General features: G+C 42.5%; 1 protein-coding gene across 2 annotated transcripts; it reads right to left on the bottom strand.

Annotated features, from left to right (window-relative positions):
• Positions 1–807: 807 nt before the first annotated feature.
• On the bottom strand, positions 808–21,287 carry vps16 (VPS16 core subunit of CORVET and HOPS complexes). 2 transcript variants are annotated; one of them, XM_082506025.1, is made up of 25 exons: positions 21,214–21,287; positions 14,831–15,065; positions 14,268–14,356; positions 14,079–14,170; positions 13,872–14,000; positions 13,643–13,787; positions 13,438–13,553; positions 13,123–13,245; positions 12,979–13,034; positions 12,784–12,873; positions 9,820–9,991; positions 9,478–9,609; positions 9,254–9,381; positions 9,040–9,075; positions 8,852–8,960; positions 8,639–8,773; positions 8,042–8,150; positions 7,865–7,962; positions 7,674–7,778; positions 7,505–7,582; positions 7,337–7,423; positions 6,920–7,002; positions 6,711–6,807; positions 1,330–1,433; positions 808–1,255 (listed from the first exon to the last, which is right to left on the bottom strand). In XM_082506025.1, the coding sequence occupies exons 2-25, from the start codon at positions 14,878–14,880 to the stop codon at positions 1,114–1,116; spliced, it is 2,505 nt and encodes an 834-aa protein (XP_082362151.1). In that variant the 5' UTR covers positions 14,881–15,065; positions 21,214–21,287; the 3' UTR covers positions 808–1,113. The 2 variants fall into 2 exon arrangements, with proteins under 2 accessions (XP_082362151.1, XP_082362152.1); XM_082506026.1 differs by lacking the exons at positions 14,831–15,065; positions 21,214–21,287 and adding an exon at positions 14,487–14,594.
• Between the last annotated feature and the right edge of the window lie 189 nt (positions 21,288–21,476).

Here is a 21,476-nt window from a genome sequence, read left to right as displayed (position 1 = left end):
GTGCAGGGGGGGGGGGGGGGACATTTTTCTTGTAAAACAAAGGGGGGCCTAGCAAAAAAAGTTTAGGAACCACTGACTTAAACAATACCATGTGGTTTCCCTATTAGCCTAATTTTAAAATAGTTTTCAGTATAACTAATTGTTATGACAGAGTTTAAAAGAACACTAAGAAAGCTTGCTAAGCCACAGTTACAGTAGTAGAAAAATGAAATCTAATACTGTACATATACACACACACACACACACACACACACACACACACACATGTGCTGTCTTCGTTAATATGACGTTAACGCCGTAACCGCATTAAAGCGGCAAATCTCCATTAGCGAGTTAACGCGGATCACCCCATGCATGGGGCTGCACGGCGCCAACACGACAGAGCCCACTGAATGACCAAGGTGCTGTGAGGTTGGCAGACATTTCTGAAAAGGCTGCGTCCAGACGAACAGAATCAACTCGTTTACAAACTTGTTTTTAAGTCCCTTTTCCCATTGATATATACTCGGGTCGACTGGTTTTCATTACAGTCCAGTATCTCATAATGTATGTAGCATGCGAAACGAACACTACCACAAAAGTGGACGTGGGGGAGACAACATACCTGCAGCTCGGTCTGTGGCTTTTCTTCAGACTCAGGAACACTTGGTACAACACGGCTACCAAGTACTATGATCTAATGGAAAATCCTGAAAACCATGGAGAGTTGATCCAAGTGGGCACTAATAGAAAAGGATTTTATTTACAGAACAAAGAGGCTTTTTATATTTCTGTCACCTCCTGGTGGTCAGACTGAGAACTGCACCCTGTGTTTTTCATGTTTATTGATCGACTAACAACATTTAAAATCATACAAAGTGACACATGCGGTCAGCTTGGACACTTACTGTCCTCTTTCACAATATAACACCGGCCATGCTACACACTGAAGCTTTTATTGTGAAGGGACAGCAGCAGGAAGTGCTTCTGTCCAGGTGTGGCGCTCGAGTGTGAATAGAGTCAAAGCTTTTAATTGAAGGGAAGAAGAAAGCATCAGTTGATCAGTAATCAATCACAGTCTCTGATCAGTAACAGCAGCTGGCTCCCACCAACGTCATGCTCAAGAGTGGAAGCTCACTTTTTGGCAATGGCGGCCCGAGCTCGGTTCAGCCGCTCGATCACCAGGCTGTTGGAGGCGGAGCATCTGGAGAGGACTGCCCCAATCTCAGCTTCATTCCTGCGCTCAATGGCAGCATCCGCAGCCCCCTCCAGGTCACTGTTGGGAATAGAGGAGGAGTTACATGAGTGCTCCCACCTGTGCTGTGTGATGATGCCACAGAGGTGTCTTACCCGACGGCCAGGTGGGCCTTCACCTTCTGCTCAGGCGTCACCTTGGAAACGTACTTCTTGGCCTCGTACTTGTTGTTACACTTGATGCAAACTTCAACAAACGCCTGAAGAAGAGATCCCGCTAAGACTCATGGGAAATGTACAGGGTGGGCCATTTATATGGATACACCGTAATAACATGGGAATGGTTGGTGATATTAAAGTCGTGTTTGTGGCACATTAGTATATGTGAGGGGCAAACTCCTCAAGATTGGTGGTGACCATGGTGGCCATTTAGAAGTTGTCCATCTTGGATACAACTTGTTTTTTTAATAGGAAGAGGGCCATGTGACACATCAAACTTATTGGTAATTAGGGCTGCCACAAATGATTATTTTGATAGTCGACTAGTCACCGATTATTTTTGCGATTAGTCGACTAATCAGATCATCATCCATTGGACGTACAACGTACAGCTTATTGCACCAGCATGCATCTGCTCTTATATAACTATCACTAGCTTACAGCTTTAAGTGTTTAAGGTATGTGCTAACTAAAAATAAAGACAAGATGATAGTTTATTAAAGTTTAATGAAATTTGGAGATTGTTTCAGTGAAGTTTAATAAACTTGCCATCTAAAATACAACAGGACACCGGAGTAAATTCTCGAGCATCTCACACTTCTGATAATCAGCTGTCTGCTTGACGTTTATTCAGTTGTGTAAAAACTATAACTTTAATCTCAGCCAAACCGATTTACTCAGGAACAAATACAATACTGAAAAAAACAAACAATAACATTTTTAAGTTATCTAAGTAACTTATATATCATGTTTAACCTGAGTAGCGAAAGACAGCGGTGGGTTTGAAAACGATTTGCCGGGAGTCCGGTGTTCTCACCGGCTCTAGTGAGCCTTGCCCCCGGCTAGCTATCGTGCGGGTGGGAAACAGACGTCTCCGAAAACGTCAGAGCACTTTTGAAAATATGTGGTGTCTTGATAAACTGAGCAGATATTTGAGGTTTACACAGCTACATTCTCGCCTGAAAATATGTAAAACTTTTATTTTGTGACCCAGAAAGAATAATAAGAGTAATACTAGAAAAATTTGCATTTCCTGCGAAAATGCTTTGTGGATGCCTTAACGCTGAAGATGTCTGCTGAAAAAAGCTGAAAAAGTATAAAGTTGAAGAAAAAAAAACGTTGCCCTGAGCAGGATTTGAACCTGGCCCTTGTGGTCTAAGGGCAGCTATTTAGCTCACTGAGCCAAACTCATTCTTGCAAAGAATAGTTGGAGAGACTGACAATTCTGCTGAAATGAGCAGACGCTGCTGCAAATTGTGCTGATAAGAGGTGAAAAGGCTGAAAATTTTGCAGAAAAGAGGTGAATCAGCAGAATTTCTGCTGATAAGAGGTAAAGAAGCAGAAAGTTGCGCTGAAAAGAGATGAATCAGCAGAATTTCTGCTCAAAAGAATTTTTTTCTGAAGACAGCTGAGATTTGTGATAATAAGAGGTGAAAAGGCTGAAAATTTTGCAGAAAAGGTGAATGAGCAGAATTTGGGCAGAAAAGAGGTGAAAATTCTGCTGAAAAGAGTTCAATCAGCAGAATTTCTGCTGAAAAGAGGTGAATGATCAGAATTCTGCTGAAAAGAGCAGAAGCTGCTGAGAATTATGCTGATAAGAGGTGAAATGATTGAAGATTTGGCAGAAAAGAGGTAAATCAGCAGAATTTCATCTCATACTCATCTCACTGAGCCAAACTGGTTCTCATATAACTGAAAACAGGTGAAAAAGCTTAAAATTCTTATTAAAAACAGCAGAAGAGGCTGAGAAAACACTGAACTTTCTGGTGAAAAGAGGCACAACAACCTGGTTCTGCTCAATTTCAGTCCACCAATCAGAGGTACTGCTTCTGTGTGCTTCAGCAGGCTGTGTACTTGTATGTATTTCTGCCATGGACTGTTAACAAGAATCTAAGGTCCATATTAGAAAAGCTGCTAAAATCATAAAACTTTGCTTAATTGTAATAAATTATCAATATGAGTTACTGGTCTGTGATACTGTATTAATTTGTAGTGGAAGAAAACATGTGGACAAGGTGGAATTGAACCCACGACCTTTGATCTTCAGATCCGTTTTATTACCAACTGCGCCACTGGGAAAGAGAGCGGGCGCCTGGAAAACAGGGTGATGAGCAGCCAGAATTAGATCGCGCTCAGAGGCGAAAAACGCAGTTTTTTTGGAGTTACAAAACGTCGTGTAACTCAAAAACTAGGTGGGATAGAAGCAAAATTCTTGCACTGGGTGAATCAGCGGACTTTGGTGAACTTTGACTGCGATTTTCATAGCTCTTTGTAACTCCGTCGGGAAGATATGACGAGAGAAGAAACGGCTTCATTTTCAGAGTTGGAAAACTGAGAGGAGGACAGATTTCCTACCCTCAAACAAGTCTAACTCATCTCAGAACGGTAATAGGTGAGAAAATAATTCTTGAATTGTGAGCGTCAGGAGTGTCTGAAGATATACGGGGACAAGCCTCATGTCTTAATTTCGCTTCATTAAGGAGATATGACGATTTGAAAATGCCTTCAGTTTCAGTATTTGAGCTCTGAGTTTCACAACCTCCCCATAGACTTTGAATGGGGAGTTTTTAGATCTTGTGTCACTTCGAGGCAAATTGTGAAAAAACCGTAACTCGCACGATAATTATAGTGACACTGTCTTAAAGCCAGCAAAAATACCTACGTTTTGATGTATAATTTGTGGAAGTTGAGTGGAAATTGAGCGAGTAGCAAGAAGTTGTTTGGACATGAAGAGAAACTTCAGAAAGCACCAGCTCTCACTCTGAGTTAATTGCATAGCAACCATAACAACGCATACAGTGGGGCAAAAAAGTATTTAGTCAGCCACCGATTGTGCAAGTTCCCCCACTTAAAATGATGACAGAGGTCAGTAATTTGCACCAGAGGTACACTTCAACTGTGAGAGACAGAATGTGAAAAAAAAAATCCATGAATCCACATGGTCGGATTTGTAAAGAATTTATTCGTAAATTAGGGTGGAAAATAAGTATTTGGTCACCTCAAACAAGGAAAATCTCTGGCTCTCACAGACCTGTAACGTCTTCTGTAAGAAGCTTTTCTGTCCCCCACTCGTTACCTGTATGAATGGCACCTGTTTGAACTCATCATCTGTATAAAAGACACCTGTCCACAGCCTCAAACAGTCAGACTCCAAACTCCGCCATGGCCAAGACCAAAGAGCTTTCGAAGGACACCAGGAAAAGTATTGTAGACCTGCACCAGACTGGGAAGAGTGAATCTACAATAGGCAAGCAGCTTGGTGTGAAAAAATCAACTGTGGGAGCAATCATCAGAAAATGGAAGACATACAAGACCACTGATAATCTCCCTCGATCTAGGGCTCCACGCAAGATCTCATCCCGTGGGGTCAAAATGATCATGAGAACGGTGAGCAAAGATCCCAGAACCACACGGGGGGACCTGGTGAATGACCTGCAGAGAGCTGGGACCAAAGTAACAAAGGTCACCATCAGTAACACACTACAACGGCAGGGAATCAAATCCCGCAGTGCCAGACGTGTTCCGCTGCTGAAGCCAGTGCATGTCCAGGCCCGTCTGAAGTTTGCCAGAGAGCACATGGATGATACAGCAGAGGATTGGGAGAATGTCATGTGGTCAGATGAAACCAAAGTAGAACTTTTTGGTATAAACTCAACTCGTCGTGTTTGGAGGAAGAAGAATACAGAGTTGCATCCCAAGAACACCATACCTACTGTGAAGCATGGGGGTGGAAACATCATGCTATGGGGCTGTTTTTCTGCCAAGGGGACAGGACGACTGATCCGTGTTAAGGACAGAATGAATGGGGCCATGTATCGTGAGATTTTGAGCCAAAACCTCCTTCCATCAGTGAGAACTTTGAAGATGAAATGAGGCTGGGTCTTCCAACATGACAATGATCCAAAACACACCGCCCGGGCAACAAAGGAGTGGCTCCGTAAGAAGCATTTGAAAGTCCTGGAGTGGCCTAGCCAGTCTCCAGACCTCAACCCCATAGAAAATCTGTGGCGGGAGTTTGAAAGTCCGTGTTGCTCGGCGACAGCCCCAAAACATCACTGCTCTCGAGAAGATCTGCATGGAGGAATGGGCCAAAATACCAGCTACTGTGTGTGCAAACCTGGTAAAGACCTATAGTAAACGTTTGACCTCTGTTATTGCCAACAAAGGTTATGTTACAAAGTATTGAGTTGTATTTTTGTTATTGACCAAATACTTATTTTCCACCCTGATTTACCAATAAATTCTTTACAAATCCTACCATGTGGATTCATGCATTTTTTTTTCACATTCTGTCTCTCACAGTTGAAGTGTACCTCTGGTGCAAATTACTGACCTCTGTCATCATTTTAGGTGGGGGAACTTGCACAGTCGGTGGCTGACTAAATACTTTTTTTGCCCCACTGTATATTTTCTGAAAAATCACAAAGCTGCAACTGAAAACTTAAAGAGGCATTAAATGAAAAAGGTAACAGATATGAAAAAGCTGAATCACACACAAAAAGCCCAATCATTTGAGAACGTTTTAAAGTTTGAATGGAGTTTCTAGGTGAAAGTATGAGGAAGTAGTTAAGTTTGAAAAACAAGCAAGTTTTAGCAGAATTGTGGAAGTTTTCCATTCATTTCAATGGGACAAAAAAAAGGAAAAAATGGGAATATTTTAAAAAGTATAATAGCAATAAACACCAAAAGATATAGCTGGAATTAGCAGAAATAGCAGAACAGTTTAGCGTTTGAACGGAGAAAATCGGCTGAAAACTGAGGGAGTAGTTAAGTGCCGAAAAACGTGGAGCAACTATAAGAATAAAGTTTAAAGAGAAACAGGAACTCAATAGTGTGGATGCCCTCTGAGGGCATCCACACAACTAGCTGCCGCCATTGTTGGAAACTAAGCTATAAATAAATTCTGGGACAGAGCTTCTTCTTCTTCTTCTTCTTCTTCTTCTTCTTCGGGGTTTAACGGCAGCTGGCATCCTTGTACATGAAGTGCTGCCATCTTCTGTTTCAGTCCGTTATTACACTCTTAAATCCTACTACTTATTCCTGCATCTTTTGGGATCTTACAAAGCTTCATACACATATTGATGTGTCACATGGCCCTCTTCCTATTGAAAAAACAAGTTGTATCCAAGATGGCCGACTTCTAAACGGTCACCATGGTCACCACCCATCTTGAGGAGTTTGCCCCCTCACATATACTAATGTACCACAAACATGACTTTCATATCACCAACCATTCCCATGTTATTACGGTGTATCCATATAAATGGCCCACCCTGTAGTTAATGCAACATAACAGAGGGGGTGGGGCTTCTCCTTACCAGGTAGCCAATGGGAGACTTCTTACTCTTTGAGAACTTCTCTAACTCATCCCACTCCTCCTTCTCCGCCAGAGACTTCAACTTCAACCACCAATACCTGCACAGGTGAGAGAGGCAAACAGGTGAGAGAGGCAAACAGGCGAGAGGGACAGACAGGAAAGACTGTAGTAAAAGACAGAGCCAATAACAGCGCAGCCTCAGTGACACACCTTTTGTCAGGTACTCTGAAGTCTTTGTAAAGCTGCTCTGCCTGTTTGTGGAGTCCTAATGACAACAGCGTCTCCATGGTCACCTGCAAACAGCAAGTGACATCACAGCACACACACACACAGCAGATGTAACTATGGTCACAATCAGCAGAAACAAGTTTTCATCAGTTGCTTAAATCAAACCGCGGATTTGGCCAATTTGATTGGCTGTCCCAGAACTTAGAAGTTACATGGAGGAAGTCTGGGTCTGTAATGATCTGAGGAGGAGCACTTTAAAGCGGAGCGACCACACTGGCCTCTTTAAAGTAACCTGGAGTACTGCCAGGTGATGGAGACTGAGAACACAGAGCATGCAGGTGGAGGTAACTGGTAGAGGGAAACGTCAGCTGGCCAGGGAGCCCCGCCCCTTGTAGTTACCTGTAGGGACAGTCCAAGAAGCCCCGCCCCTTTCTCATCGTCCAGTTTGCGCTGAAAACGGAGCAGACGCATCTCGTCCTCTGTGGTCTGCAGACCAATCAGTGAAACACACCTGAGCATCAGGTACAAACACACACCTGCAAACACGTCTTATTGTTCGTTTGTTACCTTTACTGCAAACTCATTCTTGGCCTTGTTGTACTCATCGACAGCGCTCTGCAGAAGAGACAGCCGGCCCTCCAACCTCTGCAGATGGACAGGTGAACAGCAGACAGGTGATTACAGTGATGATGGACGAGTCTAATCTCTGCTGGGCGTGACGGTTAGCAGTCCTTACCTTTTCCCTGTAGCTTGCAGTGACGTAATAGTTGGCCAGTTCCTGGTGGTCATCGTCCTGGTTATACAGGTCCTTCAGAGTTTCCTGCTCCTGCAGCTTACAGAACTGACAGCAAACAAATGGAAACAAAGACACACATTACCAAATGTAAACCAGGAGGAGGAGAGCGGTAGTGGTGAAGTTGGGTGCACCTGTCTGTAAAGGCTGAGAGCGACCGGCTGGTTCCTCAGAGTCATGAAGAAATCTCCTCTGTTCATCTCGTTCTTTAGGTACGACACCACTGTGTACACTGACAACACACACAGCCAACTGTCAGTGTGACATCATCCATCTGGCAAACACATAAGGTGTGGGGCTGAAACACTCACCCAAGTCGGTATCTCCGCTCTCTACAGCTTTACTGAGAGCCAGCTGACTCCTCTTCATCTTCAGCAGCAGAGGAACCTGCTCTCCAGACCGAGCCTCGAAGTCCAGGAGCTTCATAGAGACACACAGGGACAAATACTGAAAAACACTCGACCACACTCAATATCAATATCCCTGCTGAATATAGCAGATGGGCAGTGACCATCCAGCTGAAACCTGGCTCCAAATCTGTCCAAAAACCACTGAACCATCCATCCATCTACTTATCCTTTTCAGGATCGCGTGGGGCGCTGGAGCCTATCCCAGCTCTCATAGGGCGAGAGGCGGGGTCCACCCTGGACAGGTCGCCAGTCTGTCGCAGGGCCAACACACAGGGACAGACAACCATTCGCGATCACATTCACACCTATGGGCAATTTGGATCCAATTAACCTATCCCCACAAGTTGCATGTCTTTGGACGGTGGGAGGAAGCCGGAGTACCCGGAGGGAACCCACGCAAACATGGGGAGAACATGCAAACTCCACACAGAAAGACTCCGGCCTGAACCACTGAACCATACTATGGAAATTAACCCTCCAAACCTCTGTAGAATTCACCTTGATGGCGAGCTCTGCTCGTCCACATTCATAAGCTTTAGCTGCGATGTCCGAGTACGAAACCCCAGGTGAGTCTCCCACTTTCATACACACTGCTCGTGCTATGGCATCGTCTGTTAGGTCCTTCTGCTGCACCTGGACACGTACGCAAACACGTCACACCAATCAGTCATGTGAAAACAGTCTCAGGTGGGCGAGGTGTGAGACAGTTACCTTGCATGACGCCCAGTGTTTGAGGACTCGGCTGACTCCCTGATAATCAGGGATCTTCAGGTAACGACAGACTTCGATGGCTAATGGGTAAAACTGCCGATACACCAACCTAAGAGAGAGAAAGACAGGTGAGTGAGAGGTGGAGGGGTAACATGAGATCTCAGAGACATTTCGATGAGTTCACTCACCTGTCAATCAGCACCTGTAGAGTCAGCTGTTTGAATCTGAGGTCAGAGGTCAAGGAATTCATCACCATGGTAACACACCCGTCTGAGCTAAATCCTAAAGCTAAGAATGGGTCACAGCGGCGTGACGAGGGATGCAGCCCCTGACTCTGAACAAAGTGAGACGTTACCACACACTGCATCTCCCATGATGCACCTGTGCAGACTGAGAGGATACTGAGTGTGCGTGAGTGGCAGCCCTACGCTGCTGTCTCTGACGGCGTTCAGCACTCGCAGCTCCCTGCAGGTCGTCACAAACTGATCCGGACTGAAGTCTGTGAGGAAGCACTTCCCAAAGGACGCCGCCTGGAGGGAGACACGCCACATTACAGGGACAGGTCATAGTACAGGGCAGGTCGCATTACCCTGACATGCTAAAACAGATCATACGGACGCTCTCACCCTCATCAAGGATTTCTGGGTGTTGGTGTCATACTCGTGACCTGCCGCCTCCACGCACTGTCTGACTGCTTCTCCCAGCATGCTCTGCTCCTTGATCTCCCGCAGGTACTCGTCCGCCTTCTGACTCGATTTCTGCAAAGACAGAAAAACACACGTCAGGCCTGACAGACCTGTACCCGTGCTACATGTGTACCCGTACTACATGTGTACATGGACATCAGTGAATGACAGTATTAAGGTGATGTAATGGAGTGGACTTACAAGTACTGATGTTGTACTGTGGCAGTATTACAGTGTTAATGGGACAGTATTGTAGTACTAATGTGGTACTGAATGATGTACCTCGTACTCCCGGTGGGCCTCCAACAGCAGAGCTCCAGGCGCCATGGAGGCGATCTTGAAGATGTCCTGACAGACCAGAGGAACCTCCTGCAGCAGCTCCTGATTGGACGAGCTGATTATTCGAACTCCATCCATCTCTCCCACCAAAACACATGGATCCTCAATGGGATACCTGAAGGCCGGGGTCAAGGGTCAAACCACCAGAGAATGACTCACGAGGACATCCTCGAACACGGAACATGATTCTTTGTTTATAAATGACCAGCTATAACAAGAAACCCAGAAGGAGCTCCAGCGGAACCTAAATGAGCTCTAAGAGAACTTTTTTGAGCGAGCTCCAGGAGAACTAGGGGTGGAGCCGAACCCAAATACGGTATTCAGAAAGGCACAAATAACATGTTTTTCACGAATACTTATTTTGAACAAATACTTAAAAATATTTGTATTTGGGAACGAGAAAAACTTTATATCAAAAAGCTGCGTTTCCTCATGAGAACGCAGGGCACGAGTGAGTGAGTAACGTGTAAAGAGGTGAGTGACACACAGTGTCCTCCAGTAGCCAAAAACCTTGCTCAAGTTCTGTGTGGAAACATTTTACAGTCAGTGCTGCAGATAAAACCAAAGTTACAAGTAATGTGTGCAAAAGTCACATCAAAGGCAGAGATATCAAACATCTGTCAACATCTGTTATGCATAATCACATGCACTTAAAGCATCCTCTCCTGGTACTGTGTGCCAACCTCTCCAACAGCACCAAATCATCATCACAGCCATGTTCTGCCCCTGCAAGTCAGTTTCAATCACCTATATTAGATGCATTTAATGCAAAACAGGCTTATACACCCATCCACCCACTACAAATAACAAACACAGTGGGAGAAATTATTTGCCTTGACCTGATGCCCAACTTAGTAGTGGAGAATAAAAGTTTTTTGCAAGCTTCGCGAAGTGGTTGCACCTCCATACCAACTACCAAGCTCGTTGGCATTCCAGAAAGAGCTTGGCCTTCCCAAGAACACATTGGTGCATGATGTGTCAACCAGGTGGAAGTCCTCCTTTCACATGCTCCAGTGACTGTTGGAGCAGAGACGACCACTGACTACCATGAGTGCAGAGATGGATCTGGGAGGTACTGTGTGTGAGGATGTGGGTTCTCTGTCTCTGTCATCCCTTGTGCGCAGGCTCTCAAAACCTAAAGGTGGATGTGGATGTACCGAGGCACTTAAAATGGTGACCATATTGCAGTCTGAGTTGGCTCAGCGCTTCCAGGCTGTCTTTGATGACTCCTTGGGTCATTACTTTAAAGCCAACCTACTGGATCCCCAATTTAAGAGCTTGCCCATGTCATCCGAGTTTGACAGGCTCAAGGCAGATGTGTCTGCAGAGGTGGATGCAGAACTCCAAGCAGATGATGTTTCTGGGTAGGGCTGTGTGATATGACCAAAATCTCATATCCCGATATAAGACACCATCGTCCGATAACGATATAAATCACAAAAATTTAACATTTTCTATAAATTCTGTGAATCTCGGGCAGCTCAACTTGCGTGAAGTGTTTCCAGCTGGGCGTCGTGTAGCTGGAGTCGAGTGTTTTAACTGATGCATGAGCACCTGACGGGCCGTTTTTGCTTCTCATCCGTAAACTCTCTGCATACTGTTTCACGTGATTCAGTTTATTTTGAAAAGTCTCAACAGGATCTTGAGCTTTATTGTGAAAAGTTTATGTAGAAAATAAACAAGAGGGCACGTGATGGTTTTACCGACGTTGTTGCTAATGACAACGCATAAAAACAGGCGCTTGTCCGTCCGTAGTGTGGTTATATTAAATAAAAGAGAAAGAGAGAACTTTAAGAAAATAATATAGCCACTACAGTGACCATCAAAACGATGAAAAAATATTTCTGTAAACAGTTTATTTTACGACAACACGAAACAAACAATAGCGTAATAGGAAACGATAGACATATATATAAATCTCCATCCGATATATATCGTTATATCGAACAGCCCTATTTCTGGGGTACCTGAAGCACCCAGCTCATCCTCAGTTGAGAGTGAGGCCAGCGGGCAAAAAAGCCAAATCTGCCTCATCTGGTGCTATGACCTCCGCAAGATAGTTGAGAGCTACTTAGCTGAGGACAGCACTGAATCACTGACCTCAGACCCTGCAGCCCTGGCTCATGTGGCAATGAAATATCGCACCTGCCCCAACAAGCAGAGGTATCTTGTCCCCACAACGCTCCAGACTGCTGCCCTCACATGTGGACAAGCTTGTGATCACAAAATACTACATGGAGAAACTTAACTGAGAGTATGTTGGCAGAAGACATCTTCTTCAAAGTGAAATATGGTTGAGTTATGGTCAACATAAAACACAAAAAAACCCTTTGTGTCTGTTTTTAGGCAGACAGTTGACAACAGCAGGGCTGCATCTTTTGGTTTAACAGTATTATATAGAATACAACTTTTGTTCTGCCACATCTCCCAGTCAGGGGTTGATAAAGTTTAGTTCTGTGCATTAGAGAGATGTTCTCTCAGAAGAACAGTTCTTTGAAGTATTATTTGTTTTTAATTCTGTCTGTTCATAATGTTCACAATGATATTTTATTAATTGTTGGTTTAACCATGGATGAGGTAATGGCTGTTGTGTTATTTTCTTTTCAATGACGTTCCTTGTTAAATGTTCATTGCTGTATTTATGGAAAAATACCAACCAATATTGCATATCCATATTTATTATAATGGATATAATTAAAGAATACTTACACTGTAACGTAAATCAGAAGCATAAACAAGAAAAAAAATTGATTTTTCAACCTATTTTGAATTTTACTCAAATACAAACACAAATACTTTTCCCCCCTTAACAGATACAAATACCGGCTGCTTTGCACAACTCCAAGGAGAACCTTAACACACCTGAAGTGTATTTGAACATGTTCAGATGTGAAGTTTGAAGGATACTGGATGGTCTCATTACACACCCCGACCACCAGGAGCAGTCTGTCCCACATCAACACCACAGATGGCTGTTGGCTCTTTGGTCTGCGACACCTGGGCAAACAGGTAAACTCCAGGTTAAACGGGTGTAAAAGAAGAGCTTCGACGGGTGAGCAGCTGAATAAATAAGAGCACAGGTAAACGAGAGGTCACACATACCACAACATCTGCTTGGGCGCCATGGTCTTCTTGGTGTCGACGTCACTCAGTTTCTCCTGCATACAGAAGCATCACCTGTGAGTCATTCCACAGGTGATGCTTCACAGATATCTGAAAAGCTGATTGGCCAGAACAGCTGCTCACCTGTAGGGTGGACAAGCCTGTCCACAGGTGTCCACTGTCAGTGAGGAGAGCCAGGTATTTATAGCTGAAAGACACAGACATGTGGACAATGTTGCCGTCCTGAGGACTGAGGCCTGGAGGACACTGAAGAGAGACACAAAGGTAGGCAGTGAGACAGGTAAAAGAAAGATGAGGACAAATCTGAGTGTGAAGATTACTGGCTGTGGATTAGCATCACCATCGAAGACTGTCAGACAAACGTCGTCTCAGACTGGTTTTGGTTAGAACGATCTTAAACTGAGCATTACTGACTTCACCTGTCTCTACATGTCTCACCACCACAGTGCAGGACGTGTTGTCCAGGATGAAGAGTTCTGGTCCGTTGGACAGCAGGACTTTAGTCTGTCTGTCCTGAGTGAGGACTACCCAGCAGGATGGCTTTCCCTGCAGACCTGAGGGACAGACAGGTGGACAGACAGGTAAGGGTGGAAAGGCTTAACCGTGGCAGTGAAAACACCATCTCAGGTGAGTCAGGTGTTACCTGGGACTTCAGGTAACCTCCGGAGCTTCAGGTCATCGATGTTGGTGGCCAAGGTGAAACGGGAGGAGCTTGTTACTATGGCAATACCTGTTCCATAAGGGGAGTGGAACACCTTGGCCTCCATCACCTGACTCTGGACCACTTCCTGTTTAAAGATAGAGGTCACCTGATCAGTGACATCGTCTGAGCAGCTTCATTTATTCAGAGGAACAAACTCAGGTGTGCTGACCTGTCCCATACTGAAGTGTCTCTTAAAGGATCCAAACAGGTCATAGATCAGGACCGTGCCGTCCTCCTGGATACACAGTAGCTCGTCAGAGACCGTCCACCCGAGCTGGACCACTGGACCACTTTTCCACTGAGACGGAGACAGAGAGAGAGAGACGGGTCAGAGAGAGACCCAACCTGTCTCCGGGTGTGGTCAGGTGCTACTCACGGGGAAGCTGGCAACGGTGCCTCCTGACGCAGAGTAGATCTCCAGCTGAGGACGAGAACTCGGAGAACGCCGCTGAGGTTCTCTGAGCAGGGCTGAGGGGTCAGACAGAGGTCAGGGGTCAAAGCCTTAAATCTGACTATAAAAAACTATCTCACTGCAGCGTTTCATAAAGTTTTATTTAGTTTGTACCGATGGGGCCTCCGTATGGAGCTGCAGCCACCAGACTGTCTCTGAGTCCATCACGCAGACTCCAGCTCATCTCATACAGATCCGTCTTACTGCAGTAGTACACAGGAAAGTACACATTAATGTAAACAAACCCCTCCCCATGGTCCCCCGCAGGCTCCTCCCCCTATCTGCCTAACACTATTCCAGCCTCCGGTCACTTTCTGCTCACTTTAAGCTCACCTGTCACTTGCACACAAATGTCACCTGCCGACCTGAGTAAACCCTGACTCTGATGGGCTACAACCTCCTGCTCACTTCGTCATGGACGTCAGTCCTCTCACGTGACGTGTGTGTTCAGGAAACGTCATTAAAGGGAAAAAGCTTCTGAAGCCAGCTTTAGCAGGGTCAAATGACAAGCAGAGGCGCAGGTTACAGGCTGATTTCTCTGTTTAAACAGCTCAATCACACAACTGCAGAAAACACAGGTGTATATAACACGGATGGAGCTGCGGTCAGCTGACTGTCAGCAAACATTAGCCTCGCTGCTAGCAGCTGAAAGACCGACACAGTGGGCGCTCACTGACCGGTAAAAGGCGTCTCCCAGCGGGTTCCAGCTGGCTGTGATGAACGCCATGATCCGCTTCTCAGGAGGGGGTACCCCGGGGAACAAACCGGAGGAAGTCCCGGTGCACCGGCCGGACGTAGCGTTAGCTTTAGCTCTCGCTCTGCCCGGTCAGCTGACTGCAGCCTAGTTCTTCTTCTTCTTCGGTAGTTATTCAGGCAGACGCCGCGGGCGCTCTGCTGCCCTCTACGGCACTTCTGTGTTTAATATGAACTTTATTTAGAACAATAACAATGACAATCTCAAAGAGACAAGCGACATAATAAATCAATCAGAACAGAATCACATCTCCTATACACCACAATGAAATCGACAGTAACTGAAAGTAAACATACATACATACACACACATATATATACATATATATGTATATACACATGCATACATACACATCCATATTCACACATCTACATAATAATAATATAAAAAGATGAATAACCAATACAAACATAAATAAGAATAAAAAAAAAAGAATGAAAAACAAGGAACAGAAATAAAGAAGACAAGGGGGATCATAAAATCTCTAAAAGTGAGGTTCCATAAACAAGACTCATAACTTAAATAAGGGGCTAAGAAAAATCAAACTCTTCTAAAAATCTATGCAATTTGATTGCTTGGGGCTTATTTATTAGCTTAAGAGATTTACGGAACAGGGAGAGGTCGTTTTTAAGAGCAGGCCATGAAGGGGGGGATTTAGCATATCGGCATTTATGTATGTAATACTTTGTTATAATAATGAGATTGTTAATTAAAAACTCACTATTTTTGTCCTTAAGGATTACTCCAATTTGAATATTTTGAAAAGACCAAAAATCAATATATCCATACTGGGACAATATTAGGACATGGAGAGATTTCCATAAATTCTGGATTGTCACACATCCATAGAACATGTGCTCTGTTGTTTCCGAAGTTATTTTACAACTATAACAGTTGTCTAACACAAATTTAAATCTTTCTCTCATAAATTCATTGGAGGGGTAAATATTTTTTGCAGTTCTAAAATGGACTTCTTTAAATTTGGGGGGAATTGGAAATGTTAAATATTTGGTTCTGATCAACGAGATCTCAGATTTGTTATAATCTTTAAAGACGAGTGAATGTTTTGTCCTACCTGGATATAAGGTGTTAACCAAATACCTCCTCAAAAACTGATTATTGCATTTTCCATTGACCAATTCAAGACCATCTAGTTTAACTTTATGCAAATTTGGAGTCTGTATATTTGAAAAATTGTTCTTTACCGTATTTACAAGGACTGTTGGGATATTTTGTGAAACCTTTTTATAGAGCTCGAACGAGCAACTCATGTCATATTTCTCATTAAGCCTGTTTAATTCAAGTATATCTCCATTTTCATCCATTATATGTGTCACAGACCAAATTTGTTTTGTCATCCATTCTTCCACAAACATAGATTTCCCCCGATTCAATATCACCCTATTATTCCACAATGGAACATTGTGGGGACTAAAGTTATGTTTAAACATTAATTTCCAATTTAACAAAACTTGTTGATGAAATTTGGAAAGTTTTATGGGTAGTTTAGAAATTTCAAAATCACATACTAAAAGGAATTGGATCCCCCCAACTTTGTTGAAAATAAGAGATGGTATCAAGAACCAGATCTCATTATCATTTTTCAAGAAAGATCGTAGCCAATTAATCTTTAAAATGCCATTCATTATTTCAAAATCGATTGCTTTTAAACCCCCCTCTTCATAATCTTTTATCAAGTCCCTGTTACTAACATAATGATGTTTATTTTTCCATATGAAATTAAAATTCACCTTATTGGTGTCTTTTATAATTCTTGGTGGGATGGCTAGGAAATAAGCTGGATAGATTAATCTGGACAAAGATTCAACCTTGGTCAACATTATCCTGCCGAACAACGTTAAATCTCTCTGTAGCCAATGGTTCAGAGTTTTTTTTGCATTTGTCAGTTGTATTCTGAATATTCTTTTCTTCACTATCAGCCATGCATTTAGTTATCCAGATTCCAAGATATTTGATTTCATTTTTGACAGGTATATCATACAAAGAGAGTGAGAACAATTGTGGATACTCATGAGTTCACATTTGTCCAGGTTCAGGCGTAGTCCAGAAGCATCAGAAAAGATCTTTATTGTATCTAAGGCCAATGGAATTTGTTCTTTATTTTTTAGAAAGACTGTTGTATCATCGGCAAGCTGACTTATTATTAATTTGTGATTATTTATGTCTAATCCTTTGATGTTTGAGTTTATGACAGTAATAGCAAGTAATTCAGTGGCTACAATGAATAAAAGAGGTGAGATGCTGCAGCCCTGCCTGATACCTCTCTCCACCCTGAACCTGGGACATGTGCCTTCTGAAAGAGAAACACAACTATTAATATCAGTGTATAACATAGTGATCATATCCAGAAATGCATCACCAAACCCAAAATGTTTAAATGTCTTAATAATAAAAGTGTATTCAATAGAATCAAATGCTTTATGGAAGTCCAAGAACAACATAAAACCATCATCCTTAATTAGGTAATTGTAATTGATGAGGTCCAAAACCAAGCGGATATTATTTTGGATCAACCGTCCTTTGAGAAATCCTGATTGTGTTGGGCTAATTATTTCAGAAATACCTGTTTTTAGTCTTGTTGCTAAAACTTTTGTAAAAACTTTGTAGTCTGTATTTAAAAGTGTTATAGGTCTTAGATTACTTAGTTTTTTCTTATCTTTCCCCGGTTTTGGAATTAATTTTATAACTCCCTGTTTCATTGTTGTCATAAGCTCCTTTTGATTTATACATTCATTTATCGCACTGAATAATAGTAATTTTAGGTCTTCCCAAAAGTGCTTATAGAAATTAGTTGTTATACCATCTGGTCCCGGTGAGCGATCAGATGCCATGCTCTTAATAGCAAAATCAAATTCTTCTATAGTTAGGTCTTCATCACAAATTTCTCTAAAATTATCATCAATTACTGGAATCCAATTACTGATTTTGTCAAAGAAGGAGGTGACATTTTGTTCTGAGTATGAAGACTTATAAAGGTTACTGTAAAAAGTAAATACTTCATTTGAAATGCGTTTAGGGTCTGTACATTCCTCTCCGTCGATTATTAGGTTACATATTGAGTTATATTCTTGTCTACGTTTTTCTAGATTGCAAAAATAGGCAGTGTTCTTTTCACCCTCTTCTATCCACTTGGCTTTGGATCGCAAATAAGCAGCCTTGGCTCTATAAAGGTACATTTCGTCCAATTTAGATTGTAAATTATTAATTTTTCCTTTTTCTTCCTCAGTCCAATTCAATTTGCCATACAGATTCATAAGTTCTTTTACTACATTTGATTCCTCTTCTTGTCTTTGTCTGTTTAACTTTTTACCGAATGCAATTGAGGTTTTTCTGATTCTAAATTTAAGATATTCCCATTTGAATATCGGTGTATTGATGGCTTCATCATTCTGAATATCTAAAATTAATTTTTTAATAGAATTACAATACTCCTCATTTCTCAGCATCTGACAATTAAATTTCCAATAATCCTTAAATGTGTTGTTTTGGTCTTTGCTTTGTAGTCTCAGAATAATGGCGCAATGGTCACTTAAGGGACTGTTAGAGATGACTGTTTCCTTGACATATTGTAAAATTGAGTTGGATACCAACCAATAATCAATACGTGACCTGCTTTGACCATTAGGTTTGTGCCAGGTGAATTGTTTTACATCTTCGTTTAACACTCTCCATACATCTATTAATTTAGTATCATTAGCGAATTTTTCAAATATTGGGTTTTTATGCTCTCTTGAAAACTTTGAAGGCCATCTATCCAACCATTCATCAGGAGTCACATTGAAATCACCTCCAACTACTATATAATCAGTAGGGAATTTGGTATAAAGTTCCTTTATAACTGTAGAAATTTGATGCAGCAGGTTCTTATTCTCTTGATCATTGTTGTATCCATAAACATTAACCAAAATAATCAGAGTATTATCAATATTTAACACACAGGCAACCCAATGTCCATTTTTGTCTGCCATGTTGCACAAAAACCTACCACGACATCTGTTGAAACAAATAGCAACCCCAGCCGACCTGTTTGTACCATGACTAAAAATTTTTTTATCTCCCCATTGTTGTGACCAAAATTTCACATCAGATTCCTCAGAATGAGTTTCCTGGAGAAAAAAACAATTTGCCTGTTGCCCCTTGCAGAACAGAAAAACAGCTTTGCGCTTAATTGAGTCTTTAAGTCCCCTTGTGTTAAAGGAAAAAAAAAAGAAATATTCGTTTTTAATTGGAACACGGAACACATGAACAGCTTTAAAGAGGAAGTTTAGGAGATGGAGTAGGAAAATCTTGAGGTAAAAGTCCCATCATCCGAAATGTTCCACTGTATATTCCTTTCGTAGTCAGATGTCAGCCCGTACCTGGAGTCTCTACCCTGATACGTTTGCCTTCTATGAAACCAAAAGGGCCCCTGAAGCCTGCAGCCTTGCCTTCCTTCCGTGCCTGGTCGATTTTTGGCCACAACGCTTGTCTGGATCTCCAGTCCTCTGGGGTCAGGTCTTCAGCAAAGCGGATGCCTTCTTCTTTGCACACGGGAGAAGCCTTTGTTCGCCTCCAGATGTCATCTCTCACGGCACGTCTCATAAACAGAATAATGATTTGTCGATGCTTATTCTCCACCGCTCTTCCCACTCTGTGGACAACATCAACTGCTTCTTCCATCTTCATCTTTAGGTCCGGAGCAATCCTTCCTAGAAGTTCCACCACTTCTTCTCTGATATTTTCATTTGTTTTCTCCTTTTTCCCTTTGATACGAAGACACCATCTTCTTTTGTATCTTTCCTGGCTCAATACACGATCCTTAATATCGTCATTATCTTTTTTGACTGATTCCATCTCTTTTTCCAGGTGTTTTATTTTCTTTTTGCATTCTTGCAGCTCCTCTGAATTAAATTGCACCGATTTAGCGATGGAAGCCAGCATGGCGCTATGTTGTTGAATTTGTTTGCTAACTTCGTCCATGCGGTCATCAACACGTTTTCCAAGACTCTCAATAGCTTTCAGTATAGTGTCAGTGGATGTGTTGGAGTCATTATCACTAGCCGTACCTTTTGCTTTTTTCTCCATATGTGGTTTCTCAGGAGTATTATCAGGGGTTGTTAACAGTCTGTCCCTCTTGTTGCTGCTGGAATTAGCAGTTTCCATCGGAGCTGGGTAGTCATGCTCGCTGTTTCTCTGGGTTGTAAAAGGGAGGTTTTTCACTGCCGGAGGTTTCGTGTTGTTGGTTTTCTTCATGTTCGGGCTGAAACGTCGTCAATATAGCTCAAAGGAGTGGATTTTATAACTTCAAGATTAAAACATCGGGACTTTAGTGAGGAGTTCAGATGGATGCGACTGCTCAGTCCGCCATCTTGCCCGCCCCCCAGCTGAGCCTGCAGTAGTGATGGGATTTTCCGGCTCTTTTTAGAGAACCGGCTCTTTCGGCTCGGCTCACTAAAAACAGCCGGCTCTTTCGGCTCCAAATCGACTCTTCAGGTTGTTTTGTTGCTGTAATTAATTTATTATTAACAACAATATACAATTATGCACAAAAGGAATTACTAATGTAAAAAGAAACTTGATTATATTAATATATGCTTATGAATAAATATATACGTGGCCCCTAGTGACAAAACACGTACAAACTCCAAAGCATGTACAAACTCCAAAACACATTTCTAGCGTTAACTGAACTTCCAAAACAGAGCTACCTAGATCACTTAAATTACACAATTGAAAGCATATGTGTATTGTTTGTGTATTTATACACAAGCACTCATATATATTCAAATAATTAAAAAAAAAAGTTCATTTACCTGTTAATACCACACACCAAATCCAGTCGCTGGTACTTCCTGGCTTGTGTAGCCACTAGGTAACAAAACACTGCCCCTAGCATCCTGGAGCACTTCTGTTGTGTTTTGTACGTTTTGGAGTTTGTACGTGCTTCGGAGTTTTTACATGTTTTGGAGTTCGTACGTATTTTGGAGTTTGTACGTGCTTTGTCTCTAGGGGCCACCGTAAATATACTTTCATTAATTCACATAAAATGTAATAAATAAATCATATAATACAAAAATCAACTATTCACATTTCAACTTTTAACTATTTAAATTTTCAGCTTTTTCCTTTTCAACTAATTTAAAGTAAAACAACACAAAACACTGCAAACCACAACACAATTAAATATAAATTAAAATATGAAAACAAAAAGAAGATGCATATTCTCTGTCATATGGACCTGCATGAATACACTTTCTGAATCCTTTATCATCTGAAACTAAAAATAGTTGTGGATGATTACTATACCTTTCTAATGTGACGTTGTTGTCACTGGCTCTCTTTCTCTCTCTCTCCCTCCCGCTCTGTTCCTGTGCTACTGAGTGTAACTACTGCCCCTCCCCCCTCTGCCCAGCGCAAAGCACAAGGCTCACGTGTGGAGTGAAGCGGAAAAAAAGTGCGAGAGAGGGTGAGAGAAAGACAAAAAACTCCACGGCTCCCAATAAGGAGCTGGCTCGCGTTGTTCACTTCAAAGAGACGACTGTAAGAGCTGTTTCGTTCGCGACCGATAC

Source organism: Aulonocara stuartgranti (genome assembly GCF_965226115.1).
Source record: "Aulonocara stuartgranti genome assembly, chromosome: 15".
Taxonomy (NCBI): Eukaryota; Metazoa; Chordata; class Actinopteri; order Cichliformes; family Cichlidae; genus Aulonocara; species Aulonocara stuartgranti.
Note: the sequence above shows the minus strand (reverse complement) of the source record. Positions and strands in the feature narration are given on the sequence as shown.

Coding starts and splice junctions, on each gene's coding strand:
- vps16 (XM_082506025.1), bottom strand. CDS start 14,880: ATGGCGTTCATCACAGCCAGCTGGAACCCGCTGGGAGACGCCTTTTAC. Junction 13,554..13,642: donor GAGGTTACCTGAAGTCCCAG/GTAACACCTGAC, acceptor TCTGTCCCTCAG/GTCTGCAGGGAAAGCCATCC. Junction 7,424..7,504: donor AGAATGAGTTTGCAGTAAAG/GTAACAAACGAA, acceptor ATTGGTCTGCAG/ACCACAGAGGACGAGATGCG.